Genomic DNA, 22,945 nt, shown 5'->3' on the forward strand with positions numbered 1-22,945 from the left:
AATGGATCCCATCTGAGGCCATACAGCAAGCAAAATCTGCTCTCAGGCATGGAGACATTGTAGGACAGGTGCAGCATGGAAGAGGTGGGTTTGGACTTGGGACAAGTCGACCCACATGGCACAAGGCAACATCAACCCAGAGGAGAAAGCTGGTGGTGGCTCAGGTTCGGCAACAAGAGGAGGCAGACAGATGCGTGAAGTCAGTCTCACAGTCCAAACAGGGCCAGTGGACTAGCTGGGAAAACCTGGAGCATCGTAAGCTCACATGGAAGGATCTTTGGGAGATGGAAGGAAGCCAAATCAGCTTTGTCATCAGAGCCACCTATGATGTTCTTCCCACGCCCAAGAACCTAAACCAGTGGTTTGGAGAAGATCCTTCTTGTGCGCTTTGCCAAACCCCTGCAACACTGAGGCACATCCTCACCGGCTGCAAAACCAGTTTGTCCCAAGGGCGCTACACCTGGAGACACAACCAGGTCCTAAGACAACTGGCAATCACCCTGGAAGGAAGGAGAACTACCAACAATGCCCTCCCTCCCCCAATGCCTAGACATTCAAACACTACCCCTTTTGTAAGAGCAGGACAGCTCCCAGCAAAGCCATCTGCAATAGTAGAAGCAACCCTCCTAGACACTGCCCGGGACTGGAGAATGCAGGTTGACTTAGACCAGAGGCTGCCGAAGGAAGCAGCAGATGGCTATGGATCAAGAGAAATGACCCCAACTGGGCTGCAAAATTACCATCAAGGGGTAAAAGCAGAGGGGGCACACCTGGGACGCCAGGTGTTGCCGTTGAGCCCTTCGGAGGTGTCGTGGGCCTGTCAATGAAACACCAATGAAGGAGGGTGCCCACCTGAAGACCCCAGTGAAGCTTTTACCACTACCCCATTCACTACCAAGTGCTGATTATCTAAGGGATTGTACTATCTAGTCCTATAAGCTCAACTCTCCACAGTGCAAGTCAATGGGGTCAGAGCTGACTGAATGTACTCCACAGAGCAAGTCAATGGGGTCCAAGCTGACTCAATCAATCAATCAAATAGATTTATATAGCACATTTAAACATGACACTTGTCAACCAAAGTGCTTCACATAGGATGCTTGGTTCATACACATACAGCTCATTATAGTAATATTCCACAATTATTACATTTGGTAGTAATAATGGCACACATACATTCACCAACATATGCATTTGTTGATACATGCAGGACTAGTCTTGAGACAGACGTATGCGTATGGAGGGGTAGTGGGGGGGTGTGAGCTCACATCTCCTCCTCATGTCTCTTTGTACTGGTCAAAGGGTTCTAGATGTGAGCTCACATCTCCTCCTCATGTCTCTTTGTACTGGTCAAAGGGTTCTAGATGTGAGCTCGCATCTCCTCCTCATGTCTCTTTGCACTGGTCAAAGGGTTCTAGATGTGAGCTCGCATCTCCTCCTCATGTCTCTTTGTACTGGTCAAAGGGTTCTAGATGTGAGCTCACATCTCCTCCTCATGTCTCTTTGTACTGGTCAAAGGGTTCTAGATGTGAGCTCGCATCTCCTCCTCATGTCTCTTTGTACTGGTCAAAGGGTTCTAGATGTGAGCTCGCATCTCCTCCTCATGTTTCTTTGTACTGGTCAAAGGGTTCTAGATGTGAGCTCACATCTCCCCCTCATCTCTCTTTGTACTGGTCAAAGGGTTCTAGATGTGAGCTCGCATCTCCTCCTCATGTCTCTTTGTACTGGTCAAAGGGTTCTAGATGTGAGCTCACATCTCCTCCTCATGTCTCTTTGTACTGGTCAAAGGGTTCTAGATGTGAGCTCGCATCTCCTCCTCATGTCTCTTTGCACTGGTCAAAGGGTTCTAGATGTGAGCTCACATCTCCTCCTCATGTCTCTTTGTACTGGTCAAATGGTTCTAGATGTGAGCTCACATCTCCTCCTCATGTCTCTTTGTACTGGTCAAAGGGTTCTAGATGTGAGCTCACATCTCCTCCTCATGTCTCTTTGTACTGGTCAAATGGTTCTAGATGTGAGCTCACATCTCCTCCTCATGTCTCTTTGCACTGGTCAAAGGGTTCTAGATGTGAGCTCACATCTCCTCCTCATGTCTCTTTGTACTGGTCAAAGGGTTCTAGATGTGAGCTCGCATCTCCTCCTCATGTCTCTTTGCACTGGTCAAAGGGTTCTAGATGTGAGCTCGCATCTCCTCCTCATGTCTCTTTGTACTGGTCAAAGGGTTCTAGATGTGAGCTCGCATCTCCTCCTCATGTCTCGTTCTCATTTCCTCAGTGAAATGTCAAGAGGAAATGAGGAAGAGGCAGAGGAAAAAAACATGTTAGAAGAAGTGGAACACTTCTTGGAGGGAGAATCCAATATGGCAGCACGTCTATTGTCTCTGTTCAGTTGTTTGTACCCTGTCTTTTTATTTGTTTTTAACACTTGTACTACTCTTTTTAGTAACCAGTAGTTAATTTTTCATCCTGGCATTCTTTCCAATCTGGGTCAGGATTTTGTGCAGTGAATTTGTGGCTGTTTTGGGTATTTGCTTTGCTTCTGGGGAACTGACACAAGCTGAGCTACTCAGAGCTCTAACTGTACAAGCTGAGCTACTCAGAGCTCTAACTGTACAAGCTGAGCTACTCAGAACTCTAACTGTACAAGCTGAGCTACTCAGAGCTCTAACTGTACAAGCTGAGCTACTCAGAACTCTAACTGTACAAGCTGAGCTACTCAGAACTCTAACTGTACAAGCTGAGCTACTCAGAGCTCTAACTGTACAAGCTGAGCTACTCAGAACTCTAACTGTACAAGCTGAGCTACTCAGAACTCTAACTGTACAAGCTGAGCTACTCAGAGCTCTAACTGTACAAGCTGAGCTACTCAGAGCTCTAACTCTCGAGGCTCGCTTTTAGCCCGGGACTGCAGCCATTCTTTTTAACCTAACCCTAACATGCCTAACTCTAAAACCTACTGTCACCTGACCCTAACATGCCTAACTCTAAAACCTACTGTCACCTAACCCTAACATGCCTAACTCTAAAACCTACTGTCACCTAACCCTAACATGCCTAACTCTAAAACCTACTGTCACCTAACATGCCTAACTCTAAAACCTACTGTCACCTGACCCTAACATGCCTAACTCTAAAACCTACTGTCACCTGACCCTAACATGCCTGACTCTAAAACCTACTGTCACCTAACATGCCTAACTCTAAAACCTACTGTCACCTAACCCTAACATGCCTAACTCTAAAACCTACTGTCACCTAACCCTAACATGCCTAACTCTAAAACCTACTGTCACCTAACTCTAACATGCCTGACTCTAAAACCTACTGTCACCTAACATGCCTAACTCTAAAACCTACTGTCACCTAACATGCCTAACTCTAAAACCTACTGTCACCTAACCCTAACATGCCTAACTCTAAAACCTACTGTCACCTAACCCTAACATGCCTAACTCTAAAACCTACTGTCACCTAACATGCCTAACTCTAAAACCTACTGTCACCTGACCCTAACATGCCTGACTCTAAAACCTACTGTCACCTAACATGCCTAACTCTAAAACCTACTGTCACCTAACACTAACATGCCTAACTCTAAAACCTACTGTCACCTAACATGCCTAACTCTAAAACCTACTGTCACCTAACATGCCTAACTCTAAAACCTACTGTCACCTGACCCTAACATGCCTAACTCTAAAACCTACTGTCACCTGACCCTAACATGCCTAACTCTAAAACCTACTGTCACCTAACCCTAACATGCCTAACTCTAAAACCTACTGTCACCTAACCCTAACATGCCTAACTCTAAAACCTACTGTCACCTAACATGCCTAACTCTAAAACCTACTGTCACCTGACCCTAACATGCCTGACTCTAAAACCTACTGTCACCTAACATGCCTAACTCTAAAACCTACTGTCACCTAACATGCCTAACTCTAAAACCTACTGTCACCTAACATGCCTAACTCTAAAACCTACTGTCACCTGACCCTAACATGCCTAACTCTAAAACCTACTGTCACCTAACCCTAACATGCCTAACTCTAAAACCTACTGTCACCTAACTCTAACATGCCTGACTCTAAAACCTACTGTCACCTAACATGCCTAACTCTAAAACCTACTGTCACCTAACATGCCTAACTCTAAAACCTACTGTCACCTAACCCTAACATGCCTAACTCTAAAACCTACTGTCACCTAACTCTAACATGCCTAACTCTAAAACCTACTGTCACCTAACATGCCTAACTCTAAAACCTACTGTCACCTAACATGCCTAACTCTAAAACCTACTGTCACCTAACATGCCTAACTCTAAAACCTACTGTCACCTAACATGCCTAACTCTAAAACCTACTGTCACCTGACCCCAAGGTGCCCGTGAGGGCAGAAACACTCCTGTCTTTCAGCACTTGGATAGATAAACTCCTGTGACACATGGAGACCATGTCTGACCTCAGCTAGTAGGTTGCCCAACACGTAGAGTGACTGTCCCCACATGAGCGGACACTTCCCCATGGCGACCCGCTCCACGGAGTGGGGGTTGGTGCACTCCTCCTCCACCTGCACGGAGAAACAAAGACATTCACTGCCAAGTCACATAAGGCAATGGACAGTGGACAGTGCACACCAGAGAGAGAGAGAGAGAGAGAGAGAGAGAGAGAGAGAGAGAGAGAGAGAGAGAGAGAGAGATGTTTATGCTTTGTCACGTTTATGATAGTGTTATTTCAGCATTATGAACACCCCTTCAAAAGGAAAATGAATGAACCCTTTCACTACCGCACGACCAAATGGTTAACCCTTTCACTGCCCACACGACAGAAGGTTAACCCTTTACTATCACACTACAGACGGTTAACCGTCTGTAGTGTGATGGTAAAGGGTTAACCTTCTGTCGTGTGGGCAGTGAAAGGGTTAAGAGAAAGGGAGAGAGAAAGGGAGAGAGATTACTTTATCAGCAGGGACACTGTAGAGCTCTGGCACCAGGCGCATGCCATCCCGGTGGATCATGATCGCCTCCAGCGCCTCCCTGTACTCCTGCACCTGAGGTGACGATGAACAGGATTTCCATGGATGTTTCAAACACCTGCAACATCTACGCACATGGTTTAATAATAATAATAATAATAATAATATTATTAGCAACGACATGCAATGGGCGGCACACACACACAGGAATACACACACATGCAATTGTCTTTCTCAGGGTCGCCGATGCGATTGAGCTCTGCTCTTAACCCATCCCGTCGTCATCCCCCCCCCCCCCCCCCATGGGTAGCCGGGAGCAGATAGGGGCGTCGGCGAGGGCCGCGCCCGGGGACCAATCCAAGTGCCCCTGCCCGTCTTCGTCAGGGACGCAACAGCGTCAGCGATCTGTTGTGCATGTTTTTCCATTGGGTTTCTCTTATCGGGGGGGGGGGGGGGTGGGGGACCCTTGGGAGCACGGGGAGAACATGCAAACTCCACACAGAAAGGCCCGGGAGATCCCCCACCTGGGTACCTGGCATCGCGGAAACCTGGTCCCCAAGCGGGGATTGAACCCTGGACCTTCTTGCTGTGAGGCGACAGTGTTAACCACTACACCACCGTGCCACCGTGCCTTTGGTAGAATGCTTATGCAAATACAGCTACAAACATACACCATAGTTTAGTGGCTGACTCTGGAGAGTCAATGGCAAATAGGCGAGTGTTCCTAATTCAGGAGCATGTTCCAGGCCCCCGAGGTTGGGACAGGCGCCCTATTTGATTGGATCCGGCACCTCCTGTGTCACCATCAAGATCTGTAAATAAATCGTGTCTAATATTTAACATTAGGTCTTCTGTCGTCTTTTATTTCCCATTGAAGTTACTCATAAATCACTTTGTTTGTCTGTTTTGGATGCATTTAAAAATCTGGAAAAAAAAGAGACATCAACCGCTCAGGTCACACATTGACACCTGAAGCGTGTGAGTTTTGTGCACGTGAGCGTGTGAGTTTTGTGCACGTGCGCTAACGGTACTGTGCTACTTGAATTAGGATAGCGTAACCTGTGTGACGTCAACTTGTCAGCATGAAATAACCGCACCAGGATAGCTTAGCAAGTAGATAATCAGACGGTGTAGCTTTTGGGATTCAGGGTGTGAATCACATGGGGGAGCTCGGTGAGCCATGGCTCCCCTAGATCAGACATCAGCTCCCCTGAAAACATGATTTGTGAATTTTTGGGGGGTCTTTAAATTACTGAAAATAAATGCTATTTTTGCCATGCATTTCTAATTTTTCTGTAATTTTCTGTATCATCATCGTGTATAATAATAAGATTAGGCTATTTTGATGTATGATTAATGATTTGCGCACTAATTCACTGTAATAGACAATAGCATAAATCTGCACTGCAGATATACCCTATATCGGCACTGCAGATATACCCTACTCGTAATAGATGGCAACATGCTATTCTTGCGTTTACCATTCGGAGCGTGGCGGCGCTGCAGCCTGCAGGCACAAATCAAACTTCATCAAAAAAGCGTAATGTCGAAAGTTAAACGAAATATCAAAGAAGTAAGCCTTCTAACCAATTTTGGTTTTACAAAGAAGGCGAAGCAGCCTGCTGCGGAGACTGCTTCTTTCACATGCAGATTTTGAGAATTGGGCAGATCTTCACCATCAGGTCGGTGGCGATAATGTTGCATTTGCCTACTACTATAATAATGTTAGACTCGATGTGTTTGGTCGTGGACTTGTTGTTCGGTATTGGTTCATCCGTGTGTTTATGTGTAAATAGGACTGTTGTGTGTGAATTTTAGTGTTGGATCATGTTCAGTGATGACGCTCTGTGATGACGCTCTGTGATGACGCTCTGCTCTGTGATGACGCTCTGCTCTGTGATTGATTGATTGAAAACTTTATTAACAGATTGCAGAATGGGTACAGTACAGTACAGCTCAATACATACAATTGTTAAGGGGATGCAGACCAGAGAAAGACTTTCATCTTGTTTACATCAGGGTCCCCCATTTTCAATTCATCATAACATATATGACATACATGACATACAGATAGACAGTACTGCTACATCTATACATTTATGACATATCAGATTTGCAAATACAGTACTGTTTGTGATACAAAAGTGTCCAGAAAAAGAGTGTATATACATTTGGCATAGAAACTGTACATTGGAGGAGGTTGGGTGGGTGGGGTGGAGTTGGGTGGGTGGGTGAGGGCTGTACATTGGAGGTGGGGGGGGGGGGGGGGATTGGGTAGGGGACACACACATTTTCCACTGTACATTGGAATACTGACAAAGCCTTACTTGGTCATTTACTATACAACTAGGTTAGGACATTTGTAGGGGCCAGTTTCGAATTGCAGTCTCACGTAGGTGTTTTTTTAGAGTGTTTTTGAAAGTGGGTAGTGATTCACATTCCTTTACAGCTTTAGGTAGGGCGTTCCACATTGATGTGGCATAATTGCGAAACGTGTTTTGTCCCTTGTTTGAGCCGAATCTGGGTTTTACATGATTTGTGGAGCTCCCTCTGGTGTTGTGATCGTGGTATTCACTGACCTTTGGGAAGTATTTTGACATGTACATGGGTACCTCAGTGGTGTAGTGTATCTGGGCCCTCATTCATCAACGTGGACGTAGAACTTGACCTACTTCCACACGTAAGCACGGAATGTAGAACTAGCGTACGCACAGGGAAGTCGGCATTCATCACACGTGCGTACGCAGGCTCTATGGTCCTCCGTGTTGATGAATACCACTTTGTTCTACCGTCAATGCTCGTGCATGATTATCCATATATGGTCATGAAAATGAGGAAACACCCCCCATGGGATGTGAAATAATGGACGAACCCGAGCGGAACCCTGAGAAACTCCACGAAGATTGTTCACTGCTGTCGAACCAAGAAGACACTATCGCGTATTGTGGGATAAATAAAAGGCGGACTCGTAAACGGTGATGTCAGATATCAACGGCTCCCTAAGACCATTGCTGCAATTCTGCCTGGACAGCTCAAAATACTAATAAAGACCGTTCGTTGACCACTGTTTGGCGTTGGTTGTGTGTCATTATAACCGTGCTGTAATATGAATGCCTTTATTAGTTGTGTTCGATTGGCTATATGATTTTTAGATGCATCTATTTTGTTGTCGGCTAATAAAGACCGCGCTGGAATATGACTGCCTTTTCCCGTGTTGTTTGATTAATACCCCAGGGATTAAAGTTCTCCTCAATTTTATTCCAAATCGCGATGGATCTCCCGTCAATTTTCTACCTGCTGCATATGATTTCTAGAGGCATACTACAATCTATTTTGATGTCAGTATTGGGTAGCCTATATAAACAATATAATACGAGAGCATATACAAGAACAATGAATCTCACTGCATGTATGATAGCCTGCCTTTCAATACATGAACTTGAATTCCATCATGTTTGTGTGCGGGACTCACAAGGCTGTTGTCACAATGGGTGGTACCGGTGTACAGTAATAATAACAGTCCACACAATATCACGATCCATGCCATAGCCTATGTTCTATTAGGACATGATCTGTGACGACAAATGTTCTAGAATGTTTGATTAAGATATCATACTCTGACAGCATGCCTATGAGCAACAAAAACGCGAACTTGAATCCCATCATATACATAGTCTGTCCACTATAGTGTCATTGCAATGCGTTTTCTATTCTTTCTTATACAGTAAAAAGGGGGAAGAACACTATATTCATATGACTTGTATTCTGCTTACAGCTTCGAAGTTCCACTTGTTTCGTTTAACGTAAAGCCTTTTAAATATAATCAAAACGTTCCCGTTTTTCTGCGGTCTGCGCAGAATAATAACGAGTTGAGCTTTATGATTTATGATGAATTGAAAATGGGGGACCCTGATGTAAACAAGACGAAAGTTGGTCTGCATCCCCAATTAACAATTGTATGTACTGAGCTGTACTGTACTGTACCCATTCTGCAATCTGTTAATAAACTTTTCAATCAATCAATCAATCAAGCTACGCGGAGCGCAGTCAGTCAGTAGCCTACACCCCGTATATTCCGATAACGCTATATAAACCATGCTGCATTCATTCTGAGAGAAAGATCTATTATTCCAAATGCTATTTATAGGGTTTTGACCATAATTACACTACTGTTGCTATTTTACAATGAACTATAATGAACTACGGTTCGTACAGAATGTGCCAGTGTTATTATGCACAGAAGCTCATTTCCTTGTTGTAATAATATATTCTACCACTGGGCGTCAGGTAAGTGTGGTCTGACCTGTGCGTAGATGTAAGCACGAAGTCAAGTTCAAATCGAAATTGATGAATCCCACTCTTTGCTTAGAAATGATTGTACGCACAGGGTAAGCACAGATCTGTGCGTAGAACACGTTGATGAATGAGGGCCCAGGTCCATTGCAAGTTGCTGTACTCTGTCGTCTACTCTAAGCCATCCTAGGTTGTCAAAGTGGGCAGGGTGAGGTGGGTTCTAGGAGTCAGGTCAAGCAGTCTGACCAGTTTGTTTTGAGATGTTTGTAATTTGTTTTTTAGCACCTTTGAGGTGCTTTGGTACCATGAGGTGCAAGCATAGTCGTAGTACCCTTGAATGAGTGCTCCTGTTAGAGTCTTCAGGGTATTCTTGTTTACCAGAGAGGAGATCCGGTACAAGAATCGCATTCGTTGGTTGACTTTTTTTATTACATTGGATGCCATTTTGTCACTGTGATGACGCTCTGTGATGACGATCTGTGATGACGCTCTGTGATGACGCTCTGCTCTGTGATGACGCTCTGTGATGACGCTCTGTGATGACGCTCTGCTCTGTGATGACGCTCTGTGATGATGCTCTGTGATGATGCTCTGTGAGGACGCTCTGTGATGACGCTCTGCTCTGTGATGACGCTCTGTGATGACGCTCTGTGAGGACGCTCTGTGATGACGCTCTGCAAGCCACAGCCCAGAGACATGGCAGTGTGGGGGTCACTGCAGCACCAAGCCACAGCCCCCCAGAGACATGGCAGTGTGTGGGGGTCACTCAGCACCAAGCCACAGCCCCCCAGAGACATGGCAGTGTGTGGGGGTCACTGCAGCACCAAGCCACAGCCCAGAGACATGGCAGTGTGTGGGGGTCACTCAGCACCAAGCCACAGCCCAGAGACATGGCAGTGTGTGGGGGTCACTGCAGCACCAAGCCACAGCCCAGAGACATGGCAGTGTGTGGGGGTCACTGCAGCACCAAGCCACAGCCCAGAGACATGGCAGTGTGTGGGGGTCACTCAGCACCAAGCCACAGCCCCCCAGAGACATGGCAGTGTGTGGGGGTCACACAGCACCAAGCCACAGCCCAGAGACATGGCAGTGTGTGGGGGTCACTCAGCACCAAGCCACAGCCCAGAGACATGGCAGTGTGTGGGGGTCACTGCAGCACCAAGCCACAGCCCAGAGACATGGCAGTGTGTGGGGGTCACTGCAGCACCAAGCCACAGCCCAGAGACATGGCAGTGTGTGGGGGTCACTCAGCACCAAGCCACAGCCCCCCAGAGACATGGCAGTGTGTGGGGGTCACTGCAGCACCAAGCCACAGCCCAGAGACATGGCAGTGTGTGGGGGTCACTGCAGCACCAAGCCACAGCCCAGAGACATGGCAGTGTGTGGGGGTCACTGAGCACCAAGCCACAGCCCAGAGACATGGCAGTGTGTGGGGGTCACTGCAGCACCAAGCCACAGCCCAGAGACATGGCAGTGTGTGTGGGTCACTGCAGCACCAAGCCACAGCCCAGAGACATGGCAGTGTGTGGGGGTCACTGCAGCACCAAGCCACAGCCCAGAGACATGGCAGTGTGTGGGGGTCACTGCAGCACCAAGCCACAGCCCCCCAGAGACATGGCAGTGTGAGGGGGTCACTCAGCACCAAGCCACAGCCCAGAGACATGGCAGTGTGTGGGGGTCACTGCAGCACCAAGCCACAGCCCAGAGACATGGCAGTGTGTGGGGGTCACTGCAGCACCAAGCCACAGCCCCCCAGAGACATGGCAGTGTGTGGGGGTCACTCAGCACCAAGCCACAGCCCAGAGACATGGCAGTGTGTGGGGGTCACTGAGCACCAAGCCACAGCCCAGAGACATGGCAGTGTGTGGGGGTCACTGCAGCACCAAGCCACAGCCCAGAGACATGGCAGTGTGTGGGGGTCACTGCAGCACCAAGCCACAGCCCAGAGACATGGCAGTGTGGGGGTCACTGCAGCACCAAGCCACAGCCCAGAGACATGGCAGTGTGTGGGGGTCACTGCAGCACCAAGCCACAGCCCAGAGACATGGCAGTGTGTGGGGGTCACTGCAGCACCAAGCCACAGCCCAGAGACATGGCAGTGTGTGGGGGTCACTGCAGCACCAAGCCACAGCCCAGAGACATGGCAGTGTGTGGGGGTCACTGCAGCACCAAGCCACAGCCCCCCAGAGACATGGCAGTGTGTGGGGGTCACTGCAGCACCAAGCCACAGCCCCCCAGAGACGTGGCAGTGTGTGGGGGTCACTGCAGCACCAAGCCACAGCCCAGAGACATGGCAGTGTGGGGGTCACTCAGTAGTTCCACCAGGGAGGTGAGTTTGAGAGCCATGTTTCATATTCAGAGAGCTGTTCCTGCAGCGGTTGCCCCAACAAGTTCCAACCGCCCGGATACACGTTTTCAATGCTAAAAACACCACCAATTTGATCAAACTTGATTGAGTCTTTCATTATTAGGAATGTGAATATGAATATTGAGACGCCCCCCCCCCCAGCCTCCTGCCGCCCACTGAATGACTCTCCAGTACTGGTTCCTTCACCCACACAACACACAACATACATGCTGCTGACCTGCTCCGGGCTGTTGCTGAAGAGTCCGTCCAGGATGAGGTACGTCCAGAAGAGAGGCCACTCACACTCAATGTTCTCAAAGTTCTTCAGTTCTGAGGCCTCGTAGTAGAGGCGATTTGGGTCCTAAATATACACAAGGAAATCATTAGTATAATAACTTTAATAATAACTTTATTTGTATAGCACTTTTCATACAGAGGTTGCAGTTCAAAGTGCTTCACAACAGTAAAAAAAAATACAGGCATAAGCGAGCATAAAAAAGATAGACGGGTAGCAAGGTATGGTAAATCACAGTGTTTCAAATTAGGATCTAGCATCCCAATAGGCTCTCTGTTTACAGTTTCATTCAGTAATACAAATAATACAAATAGTTTAAAATGATTCAGTTTAAAAATAGTCTAAAAATTATAAAATAGAACGGACATACAACAGGGTATTTAACATACAACAGAGCAGTGCATCAGTAAGAAGTAAAAAGTGTGATCAAATAGTTCTCTTAAAATTACAGTGCATACAGTAGGAGGTAGTGAGATAAAATTAACATAGAACCGACACATGAATTTGATAGGCAGTGTATAAAAGTAGGCAGGGTAAGAATAGTGCAGGTAAGTACAATTTGTGTCAGGATATCCCTGATGTTTCATTGAAATGCCTGAGCAAAGAGAGTCTTTTGAAGATGTCTAGCGAGTTGGCTTCCCTGATGTTTTGGGGTAGTTTGTTCCACAGTTTTGGGGCATAGTTGATAAAGGTTGCATTACCGATCCTCTTTTGACTGTTTCTGGGAGCCTCTAGTAGTCCAGCAGCTGATGATCGCAGTGTTCTTGCTGGCGTGTAATTTATTAGAGTGTTGGCGATGTAGCTAGGTCCCTGTCCATTTAGAGCTTTGTATGTAAGGAGAAGGACCTTAAAGTCAATTCTAAATGTTACAGGAAGCCAGTGTAAAGCAGCTAAGACTGGACTAATGTGCTCTCTCCTTTTGGTTCTAGTTAGCAGTCGGGCTGCAGAGTTTTGGATTAGCTGAAACCTCTCTGTGGTTTTCTTAGGGAGACCTGTGAAAAGTGCATTACAGTAGTCTAACCGGCTAGATATGAATGCATGAATTAGCTTCTCAGCATCTTTCTGATTAATAAATGGTTGTACTTTTGCTATATTTCTGAGATGGAAGAACGATGTTTTCGTCACTTTGCTAATATGAGAATTGAAGCTGACCAGGCCAATCAGGCCATGCCCCTGCGTCCTGCTATATGACTCTACCTTCCTCGGAAAAAGGAAGATACAAATCTGATTTTCTTACAAACTATAACACACTACTACAGTGGCGGTTTCTCCACCCGACCGCCCTGGTAAAGAGAGAGGAGAAGAAGATTTTTTTTTAGAGCCCTAGAAATAAAATAAACATGTTTAAAATGAATAATATTTACTCATTTTAAGTATGTTTGTGTTTCCAATGCACAATATAACGTTAATATATCAAATATAAATAATTGTTTTTCATTCACAGGAAGTCACTAGTAACTATAGCTCTCAGGCCGGGCGACTCGTATCGCGCACGGCAGGGCGTACACTGGTTTCATCGCTGTTTCCTCGCAGCCAATGAAATAGGTCAACCAAATAAATTTCGCCTATCAGTGCGTAACGCACTGTGCGTTGAAATATGATGTAATATGATGGAAGCCGGGTGCGTTTTCAAGCGATCTATATCATCTAAGCAAGCAGCGTCTATACTTTCTGTAGCCGCATTTCTCGGAGACGCTCTCTGATTGGCCGACGCCAGTTTCTACACTGGTTAGGCTTAGTTACTCTTCGAAGTTGGTTAAGGTTAGAGTTTGTCTTAGAGCATGATGGCAAGTTCTTTCGACGGTTAAGCTTAGGCACTCTTTCAAAGTTGGTTAAGGTTAGAGTTTGTCTTAGAGCAGGGCGATAGAACGCCAGGTAGTTTGCAGGCTGTTCGACGCGGAAATGGGCAAAGACACAGCTCATCACAGTACTATGTGTTGTGGTGCCTAACTTGGCTAACAAGAAGCTATATGGCTAGCTGGATGCAGTCTGGACAGTGGATATACATCAACAGTCTGGGACTGTGGGACAGTGGTCATATACACTTTATCAAGCCCTCCTGGACCACGTTTCAACTAAACAAAGTGAGTTGCTGTCTCTCTCTCTCTCTCTCTCTCTCTCTCTCTCTCTCTCTCTCTCTCTCTCTCTCTCTCTCTCTCGCTCTCTCGCTCTCTCTCTCTCGCTCTCTCTCGTTCGTTCTCTCTCTCGCTCTCTCAACACAGCGTGTTGTTGTTGAACTATAACATTTAATTTCGCCGCGGGTGATGCATAATGGATGAATGAATTAATGGTAACTTGTTTAAAATGACAAGATATACATATGTGTTCATTATTGGATTGATCAGAGAGAGAGTGGAGTTTCTTTTGGATTTAAAAGAAGTGGATTATGGCTTGTTCGATATCTCGCCCAGTCTATGTTTGAATGAATGAATGAAAACTTTATTTAACAGATTGCAGAATGGGTACAATACAGTACGGCTCAATACATACAATTGTTAAGGGGATGCAGACCAGAGAAAGACTTTTGTCTTGTTTACATCAGGGTCCCCCATTTTCAATTCATATCGATAGTGTAATAGCTAGCCTTGGCTCGTTTAACAATATGCAAAATATGTGTACAGCCCTGTACTCATACTGAAGTTATTCTTGGTATATACTACACATACTACTAGGTCTGATTGTGTAACGAATCAATTCGACGTAGCGCTGTGTGTAATTCCGCCCCCCCCCCGGGAAGAATTCACAAGCCGCCACTTCACTACTACATAAAACGTTTCCAAAAGTCACATGGTTCTTTGTCCAAAAGCTTCAATTGATTCCCGTCAATAAGCATATTGCATCAGAATGAAACGGCCTACCTCTTTGGGAGTCTTGTTTCCATCTCTCAAGAAACGACAGCATCCGTACCTCCCCTTAAAGGTGAAGTGGAGAGAGACAGGCAGCCAATCAGAGAAGAGAGACAGGCAGCCAATCAGAGACAATCAGTAGAAAAAAAGAAGAAGAAAAATAGCCTTTCACTGTCGCACTACCAAATTGTTCTGAAGGATCAGATTAAACCGAATATATATATTTATTTATATATATATATTTAATTGTATTTGTATATCCCCTGATATCCCTTGTATATTCCTTGTACAATATGCATTGAATATCCCTTCTAGTCTACTGAACATCCCATAATAGTCTCCATTCTACCATTGGACGAGACCTTGGTGCCAGGTCGCCATACCCCTCAGACCAGGTTCAATCGTACCGCTCAACATGTATGGACAAGTCCTAGTTCCGCGTAGGAATATGTCTACCGCACCACTAATGGTACTATTTGTTCATAGTGCGTATATATACTGCGCTATTAAAGTAGAGCTTTCTTTTAGTCCAGTTCCTTACCCTCCAACAGAGTGACAGACGCAAAAGCCTCCCCGCGAACCACGTGTGGGCAGTAAGGCCAATTCGGCCCAGTATCGGCATTGAGACATCGTGTATATTAATATTTGAATAGTCATATTTGGCACTATATCGTCGAGTTGGACGTATTCTATTAAGCTAATAATAGTCTATTCATATGTAGTGCCTCGTGCGGTAAGAGTTCTATAGTAATCAGCACCCCCATCGTTTCGGGCATCAGCTGGACGCTTATCCAGGGTGGTTGACCCCACGTGAAGCTGCACCCGAGGAGCTCCAGGCCAAAGAGCGAGTGGACCTGTATATTGGATTATTCTACCGACGACGGCTAGCCTTCCCCGGCTTGGATTATGCTTTGAGTACTTTGATTATTCTATGGATAAAGGCCAACACTGCGGTGTGTTGGAAATACCCCCCCCGGAGAGGACGACAGGTGAGAAGACGCTCTACACGACGAGGTCGCCTCACGTCTCTCCATCGTGGACCGGAGGACGCCGGCCACAGAGAGTCCAACTGCTTTCATCTGTGGATCGAGGATCGCTGGGCACCGGGTCGCACGACTGTGGGCTCTCCCAGGATACCCTCGGCCAGACGGGATACAGCCAGACTCTACCCCCCCCCCCCTCCAGCTGTCCTACAAGCAGTCGGAACCTCCCCCTAGTGTATCCAGCTATATAATCATTCAAGTATCATTGCTATTGTTCCCTAAATATTCCAGGTTGTATATTTGCTTCCTGCGCAATCAGAGATTGGACATTCGATATTGATCTACCTACGAATACTCATTTGCCATAAAAGTGCATACTATTTCAAATCATAAATGTAATTAAGTGATCGTTGTACATACCTTTTGCTATGTATTATTATTAAACGCAGACTTTCGACTTGGTACATTTGTGTTGGATCCGTTTCATCAGGTGGGAGTGTTTATCATAATTATTTATACCTAGTACTGGGTGGCCAGAGTCTAAAGTACAAGAGGTAGTGGTAGTAAGTATCATATCTAACAATACAGTCAGGGAATTGTACCCCTCAGTTACAATTGGTCCTTCGAGCCGGAGGGGTAATCAGTGTAATATTAATATAGTGTTATTAATATTAAAATGGCCTATGATGAACACTCCACGAAACGATCCTCCTAACCAACAATGCCCGCGGCGCAAACGACAGCTCCCTCAGTACCTAGAGGCTTACGCTGTCAGTCAACAACCTAGTCTTCTACCAACAGTAAACGCGGTAAAACTAGAAAGTAAAATTATGTCTAACCCTAACGACCAGGCTACCCCGACCATAGAGGCCCCTATGGGTTCTAACGTAACTGACCCAGCTCACGGTGGGGACCAGGGGGAACCAGACATGACTTTACACCCCGCCAATACCAAAGAAGTAGTCCCCGACGAGTCCCGGGAGGAAGACAACACTACCGAGAGAGAACTCGGCACGGAAGAAGATGAGGAGAGCACCGTGGAGATAGAGCTCCAAGACTCCGCACGGAGTACCCCAAGGGACGGCTCCCCTATACAACCGTCTTCTCCCAGCGAGGCAGAGAGGACACTACAGCAGGCATTCCTCGTCAGCCTGAAAGCCTCTACTGAACTCGATAGACTCCAGGGTGAACGCGATCGATTGCAGATACAGCAACGGAGCGAAGAAGAGCACATACGCCTGGAAATAAGACGCATTCAGATGGAAGAGAATATGGCAAGAGACCGGGCCGACGCCCAGCGCGCCGCCACCGGTGCCCAGAGAGAATCGGATCTCACCAAGCGCGAAGCCGAGCGCGACAGAGCACAAGCGCAACTAATAGAACAGCTGATCAGAAGGACAACACCCCCTCCCTCCACCAGAGGCTCCAGGAACTCGTCTAGACATCACTCCAGGGCGGCATCCCCTAGCCGAGTAAGCGACCCTGAACTTGACCAACAGACGAGGTTTATACCCCCCGCAGACCCAGCCACCGGGAAGGAGCAGCATACACTGCGGAGAGGCTAAATCAGAGACTACAAGCCCTGGATGACCTAACGGAAGACGAAGAGGAAGAGGAGGAGAACCACGCCCGACGACAGCACAGTACTCTACCGGACCAGGAGGTCCAGTACAGCCCAGGCTATACCCCCGCGGAGCTGCGCTACAGACCCCCGACGCTATTCACGGGTGAGCACGACGCACGACCCGCACCGAGGAACAGCACCTGGACCAGCGGGCCATGGTACACAGCCGGTACCAGCCCACGCCAAGGAGCAGGAGGAGACTCGCCTAGGAGGCCTCTCCCCCAACGCTCGCCGATGTATCAACAATCCGCGTCATACATTGGCACACCTATGGTACCAGACTTCACCCAGGAGAACCGGGCCCAGTATACGGAGCTCCGCATGTGTCTGGAGACAATGTTGGTGGATGTCATTGATGAACGCCATAAATACGCGATACTACTGAAGCATTTAAAGGTACCCCGCGTGCACAACATAGCGCTCGCCTACGCCACTTCCACGACCCCATACACCGCAGCGCTGGTAGCGTTGGACCAGAGATATGGACGTATATGGGATTACGTGATCCAGGAGATCAGGCACATCGACCGCCTACCCCCAGCAACAGACAATCGAGCACTGGACGACCTGTCCATCAGAGTGCAGTCCCTAGTAGGGATGCTGGGAGCGCAGAGGGAAAAGGGTAGGCATGAACTATACGCCAACTCAAATGTAGAGAGGATCTTGGAGAAGCTACCGCCCGCCCGACAGGAGCGCTTTAGGCGGCAGAGAGACCACCGAGACCCTAATGGCCCCGAACCGAACCTCCTCGATCTAGCCGACTTCCTGGCGAGAGAAGTCAGCAGCTTACGGCTAGATACATTCGGACGGAGCACCCCTGGCTCCAGAGAAGGAACCAGGAGACTAAATTATGGAAGAAGATCGGTGACTGTCATGCACCAATCGGAGTCAGTGCCAAGCAGTAGGAGCCACAGTACCCCCTCAAGAAAGGAGAAGTGGAAGATAGTGTGCCCCTACTGTGAGAAAGAACACTGGCTGTCACAATGTGACTCATTCCCCAAGATGAATGCGGAGGAAGCGAGTCAATGGATAAAGTCCAACAGACGCTGTTTTCGCTGTGCGCGATCACACATGGCAGCCGAATGCCGCTTAAAGAAAAAGTGCAGTCGGTGCGATGGAGCCCATCTGGACATACTCCACGACAGTAACAGACGGCGGCCTCCACCCGCACCATCAAGCAGCAAAGCAAGCGTCATGTACATCGACCCCGCCAGCAGCAGCGGAGCCAGAGTGCTCTTAAAGGTAGTCCGTGTGACATTGAGCTACCAGAATAAAGTCATGGACACTTACGCCGTCCTTGATGACAGGTCAGAGAAGACCCTTCTGCTTGCGTCCGCTGCGGCCCAGCTAGGGCTGCGGGGGAGCGAAAACCAAATGACAATTCGGACAATAAGAAGAGATTTGAAAACGATAAAGGGCGAGAATGTCTCATTCTCTATCGCAGCAAGCGGCCAGCCCGAGCGACGGTACAGGATTACAGACGCTTTCACCAGCCAAGAAATAGGACTCTCGCGGTACACATACCCCGTAGCCAAGCTGATGGAGAAATATGTACATCTACGCAAGCTACCGATCCCACTCATAGACGGTGCTACCCCGACACTGTTGATAGGCTCCGACCATGCAGACCTCATTGTCCCGATAGACCGGGTTCATACCGGACCCAGAGGCTGTCCTGCAGCAGTCGAGACCCGCCTAGGATGGACTCTCCAAGGCCCACTCGCCAAATCTCTCAACCGAACCACAGCCACTAGCTGTCTCCACTCCCGAGTCACAGAGGGAGACACCGCACTCCTGCAGCATGTAGAGAGGCTATGGACCCTAGAACAAATGCCCTTTAAGAACGAAAAGAAAGACATTCGCTCTAAAGACGACATCTACGCCATTAACCTCCTCGAGACGGGAACAAAGAGAGTCCCAGTCAGCGGCGTGTTGAGATACGCCACGCCACTCCTGCGGCGGGAAGGGATGCCTACCTTTCACGCAAAGAAAGACGCCACAGAGCGGTACCTACTAAACACAGAGCGGCGCTTAGCCAAGGACCCCGCCCAAGAAAGTGTATACCGCGCTGAGATTGAGAAGCTCATCACAGCGGGACACGTCACAAAGATTGACATTAAAGAGGCCGACCAGACGACTGAATCGTGGTACGTGCCCCACCACAAGGTTCATCACAACGGCAAAGACCGCATCGTGTTTAACTGCAGCTACCAGATCGGATCCCAAAATCTGAATAAAGAGCTATTGCCCGGTCCTACACTCGGCCCCTCCCTACTAGGCGTACTACTCCGCTTCCGCCAGGACAAGGTGGCTATCAGCGGGGATATCAAAGGGATGTTCCTGCAGGTGAGATTAGTAGAGGAGGACAAGCCCCTGTTGCGGTTCCTATGGAGAGAGAGGCCAGGAGATGAGCACCCAGCCATCTACCAATGGGAAGTCCTCCCTTTCGGAACTACATGCAGCCCATGCTGTGCTACATTTGCACTACAGAGACATGTCGCAGAGGACCCAGCAGCGGACGAAGAGGTCCGACACAGTGTGAAGAACAGCTTCTACGTAGATAACTGTCTACAAAGCGTTTCGACCCAGGAAGAAGCCGAGGCTCTCCTACATAAACTCCGCGCCTCTCTGATCAAAGGCGGCTTTGATCTCAGGCAGTGGGCCAGCAGCGATCCGCACGTACTGCGCAGCCTCTCCTCCGAGGACAAGGCAGCGAGCAGCGAGACCTGGATGGCCACAATCCCAGGAGAAGCCCAAGAGATGACACTAGGACTAGTGTGGCGCTTCAAAACAGATTCGCTCCACTATAGACACAAACCCCTGACCACGGAGCAGGGAAGGTCGACGGCAATACCGACCACCAGACGGAGTGTGTACAGAACACTCGCCCGACAATATGACCCGTTAGGATGTATACTACCGTACACCACCAGGGCAAAGATGATTGTACGAGCATTGTGGGACAAGGACCAGGGCTGGGACGACCCCATTCCCGCACACCTTGCATCCACCTGGAGAGAGTGGGAGATGGAACTCCACTCACTCCCAGGCGTTAATATACGCCGAAGCTACTTCCCACCCACGGTGAGGCCAGAGACATGTAAAATGGATCTACACGTCTTCAGTGACGCCTCCGAGGTCGCCTACGGATCAGTAGCCTACTTGCGGGCCCAAGAAGAGGGGGGAGAGATCTACACAGCATTCATCCTCGCCCGCTCGAGAATAGCCCCACGCAAGCAACAGTCTATCCCACGTCTAGAGCTCTGCGCAGCCCTCGCAGGAGCGCATCTAGCCACGCTCATCCAACGTGAGCTCACCACTCCGGTGCATAGAACAATCCTGTGGTCAGATTCCACGACAGTACTCGCCTGGATCAAATCGGATTCATGCAAATACAAAGTCTTCGTGGGAGTCAGAGTCACTGAGATTCAAGAATTAACCGGAGAGTTAACCGGAGAAGCAAACTGGCGCTATGTTGATACAAAACACAACCCAGCTGACGTCATCACCCGGGGAATGTCCCTAGATGACTTAACCCGTCATAACATCTACAGTGACGGACCAGCATTCCTCAAGCTCCCGGAAGGAGATTGGCCCACGCCCACCCCGAGGGAAGCAAGTGACGAGGAGGCTGAGAATAAGAAACCCATGTTCTGTGGATTGAGCACTGTTGTCTCCGCAGACCCCAACATAGACGATTGCATTACCATAGAGAGTGCGCAGCAACGGACATTCCTGCGGCACCACCCAGAGATTAAGTCCCCCGCTGATATGTCAGCAGCTGACTACGAGGAAGCAGAACTGCTTCTACTGCAACGAGCCCAGAGAGACTCGTTCCCCGATGAACTAGACTGTCTACAGGGAGGAAAGCCCGTCCCATCAGACAGCAGATTGATTCATCTGGCCCCCGAGAGTGACACACATACCCTCATCAGAGTGGGTGGTCGCCTGCGGAGAGCCCCCAATTTACCGGATGACATTAAGTACCCGATCGTATTGAACAGCCGACACAAGGTCACAGAGCTGATTATAAAGAAATACGACGAGGATGTACACCACGCAGGAGCAGAGAGAGTCTTCGCGGAAATCAGACGTTGTTACTGGATACTTCAAGGAAGAGAGGCGGTGCGACGCTTCCAGCGAACCTGTCTAGACTGCCGAAAGTGGCGCGCGCAGCCCAGCATACCACGGATGGCTGACCTACCTCCATGTCGCCTCCGACTCGGCGACAAGCCATTCCACTCAACAGGCATGGACTGTTTTGGCCCGCTGCACATAAAGAAAGGAAGAGGCACCGAGAAGCGGTGGGGTATTGTATTCAAATGCATGACCACCAGAGCGATACATATTGAGCTCCTTCCGACCATGAGCGCAGACTCATTCCTTATGGCCTTCCGAAGATTCACATCACGGAAAGGAAAACCGTCTACATTATTGTCCGATCACGGGACAAACTTCAAAGGCGGAGAAAGAGAGCTGAGGGAGAGCTTCCAAGCTATGGGCCCAAAACTTAAGACCCACCTCGCTCCAGCCCAGATTGACTTCCAATTCAACCCCCCAAACGCACCCCACTTTGGTGGAACTTGGGAAAGAGAAGTACGTTCTATAAAGACAGCCCTGTACGCAGTACTTGGGGCCCAGACTGTGGCGGAAGAAGTCCTAATGACAGTCCTCACGGAGATTGAGGGAGTATTGAACTCAAAGCCCCTCGGTTACGTCTCCAGTGATGTAGCAGATGTCGACCCAGTCACCCCCAACACCCTCCTGATGGGGCGGCTAGATCCCGCGTTACCCCAGACAATGTACCGGCCTGAAGAAGCGAACGGCCGACGAATGTGGAGGTACAGCCAAGTATTAGCCGACAAGTTTTGGAGCAGTTTCCTACTGCACTACCTACCGTCTCTACAGACCCGCCAGAAGTGGGTAAAAGAGAGAGACAATTTGACGGAAGGAACAGTCGTCATGATTATTGACCAGTCACTACCCAGAGCTATGTGGCCGGCTGGCCGCGTAAGCAAAGCGATCACCGGTGCCGATGGCAAGGTCCGAGCAGCTGAAGTACTCGTCCAGGGGCGCATTTACACCCGTCCTGTGGCGAGGCTCATAGAACTGCCCCGACTCCCAGACACAATCGATGATGACCATGACCCTATGACTTTGTGAGTTGACTGACCCTTACAGCGAACCCTTGAGTGGTAGACAGTGCGGTTAATCTGTCTCTGCTTAACTAATTGGGTTGGGACCAATTAGGGGGCGGCTGTTCTGAAGGATCAGATTAAACCGAATATATATATTTATTTATATATATATATTTAATTGTATTTGTATATCCCCTGATATCCCTTGTATATTCCTTGTACAATATGCATTGAATATCCCTTCTAGTCTACTGAACATCCCATAATAGTCTCCATTCTACCATTGGACGAGACCTTGGTGCCAGGTCGCCATACCCCTCAGACCAGGTTCAATCGTACCGCTCAACATGTATGGACAAGTCCTAGTTCCGCGTAGGAATATGTCTACCGCACCACTAATGGTACTATTTGTTCATAGTGCGTATATATACTGCGCTATT

The 22,945-nt window shown here is 48.3% G+C and overlaps 1 protein-coding gene across 1 annotated transcript in view; it reads right to left on the reverse strand.

Annotated features, from left to right (window-relative positions):
* The window catches only part of LOC311231846 (phosphorylase b kinase regulatory subunit alpha, skeletal muscle isoform-like), a gene marked incomplete at both ends in the record, with an annotated part of 218,579 nt that overhangs the window by 146,190 nt on the left and 49,444 nt on the right, over window positions 1-22,945 (reverse strand). Inside the window, 4 exons of the mRNA XM_084318467.1 lie at window positions 4,467-4,574; window positions 4,962-5,054; window positions 11,858-11,980; window positions 14,773-14,826. Coding sequence (XP_084174593.1) covers window positions 4,467-4,574; window positions 4,962-5,054; window positions 11,858-11,980; window positions 14,773-14,826 — 378 coding nt within the window. The remainder of the gene's footprint in view (window positions 1-4,466; window positions 4,575-4,961; window positions 5,055-11,857; window positions 11,981-14,772; window positions 14,827-22,945) is intronic.

Source organism: Notolepis coatsorum (assembly GCF_963971535.1).
Source record: "Notolepis coatsorum genome assembly, chromosome: 7".
Lineage (NCBI taxonomy): Eukaryota > Metazoa > Chordata > Actinopteri > Aulopiformes > Paralepididae > Notolepis > Notolepis coatsorum.